The 12182-nt window shown below is 35.1% G+C and overlaps 1 protein-coding gene across 15 annotated transcripts in view; it reads right to left on the reverse strand.

Moving 5' to 3' along the window:
* LOC105467041 (ankyrin repeat and KH domain containing 1) overlaps positions 1 to 12182 on the reverse strand; it is a 141938-nt gene that overhangs the window by 64196 nt on the left and 65560 nt on the right. For 11 of the 15 annotated variants that reach the window (XM_071098311.1, XM_011716327.2, XM_011716340.2 and 8 more), the window contains 2 exons: positions 11551 to 11607; positions 585 to 672 (listed from right to left, as the gene is read on the reverse strand). In XM_071098311.1, the coding sequence (XP_070954412.1) occupies positions 585 to 672; positions 11551 to 11607 (145 nt within the window). Of the gene's footprint in view, positions 1 to 584; positions 673 to 11368; positions 11608 to 12182 lie in introns of those variants that run through there. The other 4 variants (XM_011716330.3, XM_011716329.2, XM_011716335.2 and 1 more) reach the window with 2 other exon arrangements.

Genomic DNA, 12182 nt, shown 5'->3' on the forward strand with positions numbered 1-12182 from the left:
ACGTTACCATTTTTGATTCATAACATGACAATTATATACGGTTGAACCTAACATTGGTTCCACAGCATTTTATTTTTCTGCAGTAAACAGTCTTAAGCTAATTCTTCATCCATCAGTTGTATTTTTTGCCTAAATATAATTCTAATAATAGAATTTCTAAAGAAATATAAAAATTATAATAAATAAGACCCTTACAAACTCAGTTAGTTCAACTGAACCACAAACAAGTACCACAGTAGCAGACTTCCTCTCTGTCCCCCACCCACATCTCCAGCAGAACAGACTTATCATTAGCTGTTGAATATCCACCTAATCATAGTGGGACATTTTACATTTGGCTTTTCTAAGTTGGGAGCAACCACATGTTGTTTGGTTAATGAAAACTTAAAATTCAAAACTAATAAAGAAAATTCCCGGTAAATAACTCACAAACTCTATGCTTACTAAATAAAATACAACAACAAAAGGCAAGAATACAATACTTTACTGTAGGTAAAGTAGCCATAACATAAATTGCAACAGTTTAGGATTTTTTTTCCCATAAACTGTAGCCTCTTGGAAATGATCACTTGCCCTTTCTTTACCTTTGCTAATAAGAAACTGCACAGTGCACAAATGACCAGCTCTTGCAGCTTTCATCAAAGGTGTTCTTCCACCTTCAGATTCATGTTCCTGTTAAAGAAATGGAAAAAATAATCCATCAATGCCAACGGTCTAACCATCTATTTTAAAAACAGTACTGATGAAATGAGAAACAATGAGGATTTAATATACTTACTCAATGTAGATACTTATACCACCTACTTCAATTCCCCCAATATACCGGATTTTTCAGTCCACACTAGATAATGTAACTTTCTAAGGGCAAGTTCAGTTTTGCATACCAAGTAATAACCACTAAAGATAATATTAATGTTTTATTTGGTTCCCAAAGAGAAATCACTGCATTTTTCTAAGTTTTAAAAAATGTTTCCTAACTATTTATCTGGACTGTGAAAAACGAACCTCAGTCCTGTGAAACGATTAGAAGAATCTTGATCTTATAGCAAAGCCAATAAAAGCTCTATCAAAGGATGCAAATGATTCCCTGAAGAAAAACACTATGGTATTTTAGGAGTAACGGAAAAATGAAGAAGAAAAATATACCAATGGGTAGATTTTTTAAGTAGATATTAAATACTTGAATAGTCAAAGGCAAAAGATACAACTCCTAATAGCAGAAAGATTGTTCTTTCTAGGAAGTTCACCAGCAAGAGGAATGAATGATAAACAGTTTTTAACTATGCATGCCTCACATCAAATGCCACTAAAAGGAGCTTGCTTATATGGTAATACTGTCTGTTGGGAGAATTATGAACTCATTAAATTCATGTAAGTATTAAAATGTAGTGTATATACTGCTTCTTTGAAAAGTTCTCTTACCTATCCCCTCTTTCACTATGTATGCAAACATGATTTTCTGTTGTTCTGGTTCTCTTTTGTTACTATGAAAAAACTGATAAAGAATGGTGATTAAAGCTTTATTTCAGCTATATTCTTCTAATTAACTCTGAAAATCCTATAATTACCACATGATCAATTTAAAATATGTGCTCTCCCAACAGAATACAATTTAGTCTATTTACATTTTAACTATCCTGATCTACAACTCAGACAAAATAACAATAAGAAATGAGTAGACTGTCAACCCAATGGAGACCTCACAGAAAATGATAGGAATTCCTCCCTTAAATAGGTTTAAAAAAAATCTTGATAGTGTAGTATCACTCAACCTACTAAAAAAATTACTTTATGTTTTGGCTTTTTAATTGTTATACATGTTAATTAAATAAGAATCTTTTAATTCTAGTTTATGGAAAAATGAATAACTACAGATAATGCCAAAATAATTTGGCTTTAGAATAGATCTTGAACTCACATTCAAACTTAGGTAAATCTAACATTCTGGCAATTTACTTCAAATAAAACTGAATACATATCACAAAGACCTTACTCGGAAAGGCCTAGAAAGTTGTTTGTCCAGGTTTTCTATCCAACTTATTTCTGAAATATCATTACAATCAACCACATCCTGGAAATAAATTGCCCATTTAGCAACTTATTTTTTCCCTTCCTGCCTCACAACTTTTTCGCACATACTGGTCTTTCTCTTTAATGCTTTCCCTCCACTAACTCATTTTCATCCTTTACATCTTAAGTAAAGTGTTATTTCCTCAAGGAAGACTTCCCTGAACTTCCTGACTAAATCACTCTTCCTATTATGGACATACATCTCTATGAACCTCTCCTTCATAAATTACAATCATATTTTAGTCTGTGTAAGTATTTTATTTAGCTAACCTGTCTCCTCCACTAAACGGTAAGCTCCATGAGAGCAAAGATCTTGTCTTTTTTCGCTAGCCACTGTACACATAATGCTTAAACGATTGAGTGATTAAAAATTGTTTAATCATGCAGGAAACTAAGCATAACTGAACTCTCAAATCTTCCCTCTCATAGCATTGAGGTTTGAAGTTTTTATTGTTTTCTACTAGGTAAATAAGAGAAAGGAAAGTCAACTAAACAAGAAATTAAGAGTAGTAGTTAAACCTGAGAGTAAGACACTGATTATCTGCAACTGATATGTTATTACTAGAACAGAGTCGGGTAATATTAATGTCTCTTATCCTTTCTTTATCCTTTTCTCTTTCTTATTTCTTAAGCCTGGCGGTGATCAACATAATTAGGTCACATCAACATAATTAGGTCCCCTGAGTAATGGCAAAGACAAATGATTTCAAAGCTTTCAGCCCTGATTTAGAGTAAACTTTAAAAAATAACTGTTTGGCCGGGCGCGGTGGCTCAAGCCTGTAATCCCAGCACTTTGGGAGGCCGAGACGGGCAGATCACGAGGTCACGAGATTGAGACCATCCTGGCTAACACGGTGAAACCCCGTCTCTATTAAAAAATACAAAAAACTAGCCAGGCGAGGTGGCGGGCGCCTGTAGTCCCAGCTACTTGGGAGGCTGAGGCAGGAGAATGGCGTAAAGCTGGGAGGCGGAGCTTGCAGTGAGCCAAGATCGAGCCACTGCACTCTAACCTGGGTGACAGAGCGAGACTCCTTCTCAAAAATAAATACATAAATACATAAATAAAAAATAACTGTTAATTTTGTATATTTAAAATATTACCATAGTTGTTAAAAGACATGAAATCAGAAAGTACAGTCCCAATATCCTCACACCAAGTCAAGTTTCAAAATTCAACATATTAATATAATTCCTGAAATAAAAGGGGTGAAAAGCTACCTATTTTATTTTCCTCTCTATAAATATACATTCATTCTTTTAGTTTTGAATAACATAATCACATTTGAAAAAAGTTGATAAAACAATGCCACTACTCTATATTTACAACATTTTGTGTCTTAAAATGAATAATGTATATCCCACAACACACAATATTTGCCCCAAAATATCTGACTACTAAATCCTTCTTTTAAAATGGGAATCAGGTTACTCTGGGCACACTCCCTATGGGTTAGCCCTGCTCTGCAAGAAGCAGAAAAAAGAAAAAAATAATAATATATCTATATATGTATATATGGAATATCCCCATTATATATATGTATATGTATAGGAATACATTGATTCCCGTTATATACATACATTATACATACATATTCCCATTGGTCCCCATTATACACATACATATATATAATATATATTCCCATTGATTCCCATTATATACATACACATATGCACATACATACAAGTATATATATATATATACACACATATGTATGTATATAAGGGGAATATACATGTATAATAGGAATGCAGATATATAATGGGAACACATATATGTATATAATGGGAATCAATAATGGGAATATATATGTACAATGTATGTATATACATATATGTGTGTATATCATGGGAAACAATGTATACATGTATATAATGGGAATCAAATTTGTATACATCGTACTATTTATGAACATTGGATTTAGTCATTCATATAGCCACTATTTGTTCAATACTAATAAAATTTCAGGATACAAATTGTTTCTGATTTTTTTCCCTTTATAAACACAGAAAATTATTTTCCAAGGCTACAAACTTAAATATCGTGCAATTTAACGTTTCTTTTTCTGTTCTTGAGAACAGCTAGAATAATATAGAAAGTATCTATTTCAGCTGGGCACGGTGGCTCATGCCTGTAATCCCAGCACTTTGGGAGGCCGAGGCAGGCGGATCATGAGGTCAGGAGATCGAGACCATCCTGGCTAACATGGTGAAACCCCATCTCTATTAAAAATACAAAACAAAAACAAAAACAAAAACAAAATTAGTCAGGTGTGGTGGCAGGTGCCTCTAGTCCCAACTAATCGGGAGGCTGAGGCGGGAGAATGGCGTGAACCCAGGAGGCAGAGCTTGCAGTGAGCCAAGATCTCACCACTGCACTCTGGCCTGGGCGACAGAGGGAGACTCCCTCAAAAAGAAAGAAAACAAAGGGGGAGGGGTAGGGGGAGGGGGAGGGGGAGGGGGAGGGGGAGGGGGAGAGGAAGAAGGAGAGGAGAGGGAGAGGTGTCCAGCCTAGCATGGTGGCTCATGCCTTTAATCCCAGCACTTTAGGAGGCCGAGGCAGGTGGATCACCTGAGGTCGGGAGTTCGAGACCAGCCTGACCAACGTGGAGAAACCCCATCTCTACTAAAAATACAAAATTAGCTGGGCAAGGTGGTGCATGCCTGTAATCCCAGCTACTCGGGAGGCTGAGGCAGGAGAATCGTTTGAACCTCGGAGGTGAATGTTGCGGTGAGCAAAAATTGCGCCATTACACTCCAGCCTGGGCAACAAGAGTGGAACTCTGTCTCAAAAACAAAACAAACAAACAAAAAACAAAAACCCTGAACATTTGGTAAAATTCACCCATAAATCCATCTGAACCTCTTACCTTCTATAGATGAGTAATTTTAAACTACTGATTCAATTTGTAATACATGGTTTCCTATTCTAGAGTCAATTTTGATAATTTATATATTTCTAGCAAAAATTAGTATTCATTTCATCTGAGCATTCACATTTATTGACTGAATTTTAAAGATCTCTTATAATTATAATTCACTTTTAAGTTTGTTATCTGTGCCTTTTCCCCTAAAAAAATTAAATAAATATAAATAAATAAATAAATAAATAAATAAATAAATAAATAAATAAAAAGCCTGGCTTGTTTTATCTGTTTTGGTAATCTTTTTTTAAAAACCAGCTTTTAATTTCACTCTTCATCCCTATATTTTCTTTTGTATCTCTTTCTAAAATTATTTTCTATTGTGTTAACTTTTGCTTTTATATTTTTTTCCCTAGATTTGGGCAACACCTCATTCTATACCATAGAATATCATGTACCATAGAATACCATATATGATAGAATGAGGTGTTCTCCTGCTTTTATTATTTTCTTCTTCCTTTGTGCTGTTGTTTTAAAATTTATTTTCATCTTTAATATACTGATACACAGAACTACAATTTTCCTTCTAAGGACAACTTCAGGTATGTTCTCCCTTCTCAAGTTTTGGTGTGCACTGGTAACTCAGTTTCTACCGTGTAATTTTTACTGGTATTGCCTCTTAACCCCATGAATTTTGTAAAAGTATTTTCCTGGCTGGGCATGGTGGCTCACGCCTGTAATCCCAGCACTTTGGGAGGCCGAGGTGGGTGGATCACAAGGTCAGGAGTTCAAGACCAGCCTGGCCAACGTGGTGAAACCCCATCTCTACTAAAAATACAAAAATTACCCAGGCGTGGTGACAGGCACCTGTAGTCCCAGCTACTTGGGAGGCTGAGGCAGAATTGCTTGAACCCGGCGGGTGGAGGTTGCAGTGAGCTAAGATCACGCCACTGCACTCCAGCCTGGGTGACAGAGCGAGACTCTGTCTCAAAAAAAAAAAAAAAAAAAAAAAAATTTCAATTTCTAAATGTATGGAATTAAATAAGACTTTATTGTTGATGTGTAATTTCCAGGCAAGAGGGATCAGAGAATATAGTCCACATGATGAAGATTCAGGAGTTTCTTCGGACTTCTCTGTGGCCTAAAACATGGACAATTTCTAGAAATATTCCATGTATTACAAGAGAATACAAAGTATATTTACTGGAAACAGAATGCTAGCTTTCTGTAAGATAAAAAATTATTTGATTTTTAACAATCATTTTATCTGTTTGATTCATCAGTTTCATTGAGAAGTGTGTGAAAAAAAATCCTACCACTACAAATGCAGATCTGACCATTTCTCTTGCAATTTTGCAGTTTTATATTTTATTTGGATGGTAGATTGTTAGTTACTGATTGGTAATTATTTTCTCAGTTGGAGGAGTATTCATTTCTAAAAATGCTTTTGGCTTAAAATTCCATTTTGTCTGATATTAATATTGCTTTACATAATTTTTTCCCATCACTGTCAAGCTTTCCTCATTACTTTGCTTTAAGGTTTGTCTCCTGCAAACAGCATTTGCTACATTTTGATTCTGACTCTAATTCAGAAGTCTCTGCCCTTTAACAGTCGAGTTTAATAGCTTTATATTTGTTCTGATTACTATTCTATTTTTATTTAAAAAAAAGCTTCATTCAGTACGTTCTCCTCCTGAGCAACAACAAAAGACTCTAGCGTGGCTTTTAAACTCTCTAACACATCCTTCTGAATTTCCTGCTATTGTTTTCTAGAATTTTAGTACTACTTTGGTTTTAAACATTAAAATTTAGGTTTTTAAACTCAAACATTTGTATTTATAATATGTTTTATCAATTTCTTTGCTTACCATAGTTTCTTGTATTCCACGCCTTCCTCCAAGACTCACTTGTTTCTTCTCATTGATGTATGTATCTTTAATAGTTCTTTTGACAAGGGTCTAATGATGGTAAACTCGTTTATTCTTTGTAGATTTGAAAATATGTTTGTTTTCCTTCTCTAGAATGGCACGTAAGTACAGAATTCTGTATTGTATTATTTTATCTTGGCATTTTGAGGATATTACTTCCCATCATCTTCTGTAATTTATTATTGCTGATGAGAATGTCAAAACTTTGATGGTTGTTCTTTTGTAGGTAATGTGTTTTTTTCCTCTGATAGCTTTTAAGACATTTTTCATTATCCTTAAAGTTCCACAGTTTCACTGTTCTGCTTAGTGATGGATATGATTCTTCAGTCAAAGATTCATGTCTAGCTACAATGCTAGAAAATTCTCCACCACTCTCTTCAAACATTTCCTCTCCCCTCCATTTCTATCCTCTCCTTCAGGAACTTCCAGTAGATACATGGTGGAGCTTCTAATCTATTCTCTTGCTCTCAATTTCTTTTTCATATTTTCTATCTTTATTATATTTTATTATATATTTTATTGTATTATTTCTTGTTTTATCCTTCATTTATTCACTAATGTATTCAACTGTGTCTAATATGCTGTCTTACCCTATATATTGAGGTTACCCTCCAAAACTTTTACTTTGTTTTATTTTATATACAGCTGTTCTTAATATGTAATTATCAGCTTTTGCTTTATTACCTCACATTGTTTTATGGTTACTGGTCATAGTTTAAAATAAACATGTTTAAAATTCTCAAGATTAAAGTTTATTTCAATTTCCTTGAGTGTATTATAATTTGCTTTTTGTTTGTTTACATTTTGACTATCTTTCTTGATAAAGATTTGCTCTCCAGCTTTATAATTTTTTTATTTGAGGAAACTCATTTTGATGGGAGGTGTTTTGTTTTAGTTTCTTTTCCATCCACAGATGTACTCCTTCTTATCAGATGTTTTGGAAGTTGCCTCAGTCTGGCTCTTGGAGTTCGTTTCAGAAGTAGATATTTTGCTGGACACCTAAGGTTCTTGTCTCATAGAGGTATTTCACTTCTGTTCCCTAAATCAAGAATGTTGTCCTCCAAGTTTTTAGTCACACGGTTGTCTCTGCTTCTTCCCTCTCCTAATGACAATTTGCTAATTTCTTCCCCCTGGCCTTTTTTTTGTAGTTTTTTTTGCGTTTTTTTTTTACATATAACCTGGATGTGACAATTTGCTAATTTCTAACCATAACCCTAGATAGTTGCTCCAAGTTTTTTTTAATCCATTTTGGTTCACAGGTAGGGCAATAAGATCCCAGTTCCTTGCTTTATTCAAGTAGACTAGATCTACTGATGTACTACATGTGAAATGCATTCACTCCCTATTCCTCTGTACATGCTGAAATCTCAGCCCCTATTGTGTATTTTTTTAGCCCTTAATTCTCCTTGGGAACTATAGCTTAAACTGTGGATCCATGCTTCATTTCTAGTCCATGGAGATCTTTAAACTTGTTGTTTTGGGGCACAACTACATATTTTTAGATTCATTTTTCTATATACTAATAATGACTACCTTCTTGACTGTAAGTCATTTGTACTTATATTTAAACAAGCTGGAGAGAGCTGAAAAGAACTCATTCAATACACAGTAACATAGAAAGAGAGAACTTGGCTTTAAAAGAAATGTATTAGGAGTTTTGTGTATTCCATAGGTAGTTTTAGATTTTTAAGAAATTGACAAAAGTTTCCTAGTTTTAAGTAGTAAAGTTAAAAATATGTATATATGGCCGGGTTCGGTGGCTCACGCCTGTAATCCCAGCACTGTGGTGGGCCGAGGCAGGCGGATCACAAGGTCAGGAGATGGAGAACATCCTGGCTAAAATGGTGAAACCCCGTCTCTACTAAAAATACAAAAAATTAGCCGGGCGTGGTGGCGGGTGCCTGTAGTCCCAGCTACTCAGGAGGCTGAGGCAGGAGAATGGTGTGAACCCGGGAGGCAGAGCTTGCAGTGAGCTGAGATTGTGCCACTGCACTCCAGCCTGGGCGACAGTGAGAGACTCCGTCTCAAAAAAAAAAAAAAATGTTTATCTGCTATTCCTTAACAAAAAAGTTAAAAAGTGGAAGGTAAGGTCACATTTAAAGTTTATTAAGGTAAGGTCATTACTAACAGTTGAAATGCATTGATAAGTGGATTACTAGAGCTCATAAGCTCCCTAAAAATATATCCATAAAAAATACACTACAAGTCTGGGCAAGATAGCAAGACTTTGTCTCTGAAAAAAATTTAAAAATTAGCCAGGCATTGTGGTGCATACCTGGAGTCCTAGCTACTCAGGAGGCTGAGGCAGGGGGATGCCATGAGCCCAGGAGTTCAGAGCTGCAGTGAGCTAAAATCACACTATTGTACTCTATATTGAGCGACAAAGTAAGACCATCTCCACAAAAAAAAAAAAATTGGTTCTGATGAATGAGCACTATAAGAAAAAATGTGGAATTTTTTTTCTATTTGGCTTTAGATAACAAAATTTTATTTTAAATTAAGTTTATTTTATTTAAAATAAGTTAATTTCCCTTAAAAAAAAAAAAATCACAGCTACAGGGCACCCAAGACATATTTAAGGATTGTAACTATACCACAGAGGCAATGTCTTTTGGAGTTGGAGGGAGGACATTCTCTAAGGAGAAAGACCAAAATCACAGAGAAAGGGAGGGAGACTGTTTGATACTGTATGTACTAGAGGATTCCAACATTCTTCCATGGGGAGTATGTTCTTTCAACCCACCACTGTATATTAATCATTACTAGTGATCTACTATTACTGATTGGATTCATATCCCTCAGGAGAACTGATATGGCAAAAAGAGGCACTGGTCCTAAGGCTTGTGTTTAGCACACATTTTCTAAAACTCACAAGTAACAGAGAGAAAAACCAAGTTTATTCAATTTGGATGGAAGAAAAATGATCGCTTATAAAGCAAAGATGGAAAAAGTAAAGAACTCAACAATGATGCAGAATAATCTGTATGGCCTCTACCAATGTCTCAAAGTGTAAGATATGGAGAACTTGTCATCAGAATCTCCTGAGATATTAGTACAAATGCAGACCCCACCATTTCAGATCTATGGAATCTGAACCTGTAAATGTGGGGCTGCAAAACTCATTTTTAAAAAAAATCCTAAGTTTTGAGACTTGCAACTAGAGAGAAAGGTTTACAATTACATTTCCTCTAACAAATCCAGGGAAAAAGAATTACTTTGATCTGAAATAACACTCAGCTTTACATTCTTGATAGGAGCCTGCAATATCATACAAACTGAGTAGAAGCTCACATGTTCACACCACATTTTGTGAAATAAACTTACTTACTTCAAAACAGAATAAATATACCCAGCCTGGACAGTACAGTGAGACCTCATCTCTATAAAAATAAAAAAAATTAGTTGGGCATGGTGGCGCACGCCTCTAGTCCCAGCTACTCGGGAGGGTGAGGCAGGAAGATCACTTGAGCCTGGGATGGGAAGGTTGCAGTGAGCCGAGAGCATGCCACTGCATTCCAACACAGTGAGACCCTGTCTCAAAAAAAAAAAAAAAAAAAGAAATTAAAAAAAATCTAAACAGAATAAATAAAACAGCTTCTCATTTAACAAGCCAATGATGAAGACACCTAATAAGCATCATAATTAAGAGAGGTTTAGAATTAAGAAACTTAGGCCGGGCACAGTGACTCATGCCTATAACCCCAGCACTTTAGGGGGCCGAGGCAGGTAGATCACGAGGTCAAGAGTTCGAGACCAGCCTGGCCAACATGGTGAAACCCTGTCTCTACTAAAGATACAAAAAAATTAGGTGGTCGTGGTGGTGCGCACCTGTAACCCCAGCTACTCGGGAGGCTGGGGCAGGATAATCACTTGAACCTGGGAGGAAGAGGCTGCAGTGAGCCAAGATCGTGGTGCTATTGCACTCCAGCCCGGGCAACAGGGCAAGACTGTCTCAAAAAAAAAAAAAAAAGAAAGTTAGATGGCCTAAGTTATTTGTGATCTAATCACAATTCATTCCTAATTTTAAAATTAAAACCTACTCCTGATTTTAAATAAATTTCTTTGGATTATAATGGATATTAAATTTATTTGACTTTTAAAACCACTGGGCACAAATTCACACATTTTTTCAAAAGAAATATTTCTTATGAAAAAATATTCACCTTAAAAACCAATTTCAGAATAGTAAGACAATTTTAAGAAGAAAATTTTAAACTTCTAGTTTACAGAAATTAGGGCATAAACTATATAGTAAATGTTTTGCTAAACTAATTGTTTATTTGAGGATTATTTTTAAAACAATCCAATGTATTAATATCACTCTGAGTTTCAGATTTTTGATAAACAAAGTTGAATGCAAAGGACTTTATTACTGAGACTTTCTCTCTGTAGTATACTAACTCTCCTAATAAAGGAGAATGTACAAGAACTATCTGAATAAGAAAATCTATTTTCGCCTAAGAGATTTTTTTAGGAATATCACTGAGAAAGAAGACTAAGGAAACAAACTACCAGTAATGCAAATCTCTTTTTATTGGGACTTCATAATCTTTTTCAATTGAAGAGGATTTCCTTTGTCACCCAGCAGGGTCCTGGAACTTCTTGGCTGGAATTCAGATATCCAGAGTTCTGGTTACCTACAACATCTATTCTTTACGTAGTAGCTTACAAGCATCAAAGGCCACCCTCACCTGATGCTTGGCCGGATCTATGCCCTCCAAAATAGTCTTCATGTCCTCCTGCTTGTCCTGCGAAAGGAAAAAGAAGAACTCACGGATCTTATTCCAAAAACGAAAATCACATTTGGCCATGAAGACCTTGTGACCGATACTTCAGATGCTGGGCTTTGTTAACTCAGGATCTTCAACTAAAAAGATTCTCATCTGTAGAGACTGTAATGTGAGGAGCAGAGTATAAATTTTTAAGGGGGTGTTATTACGGTTTTTTAACCAATAAAACTTCAATATAAACCTTAATATATGTAGAAACATTTCTGCAAAATTATTTAAATTCATGCCTCTGTCTCAAAATACAACTAAAGCCACAAAAACAGAGCAACATTTAAAAACATCTAACCAAAGAAAATAATGAAATCAAGAGATTTGGGCATATCAGAAGTTGAGAGGATGGAGGAAAATACTGTAAGATAAATAGTTACATAGTTTTTCCCCTCATTATAAAAGTACTTAGGGCTTACACTTTTCAACTAAAACAAGAACCTTCAAAGAACTCGAGAAATGGAATATTTGTATTTTCTCTACATATAGACTCTTAACTGAGATAAACTATCTAAAGGTGAGACAGGGATACAACTTAGGAAACC

Source organism: Macaca nemestrina, chromosome 6 (assembly GCF_043159975.1).
Source record: "Macaca nemestrina isolate mMacNem1 chromosome 6, mMacNem.hap1, whole genome shotgun sequence".
Lineage (NCBI taxonomy): Eukaryota > Metazoa > Chordata > Mammalia > Primates > Cercopithecidae > Macaca > Macaca nemestrina.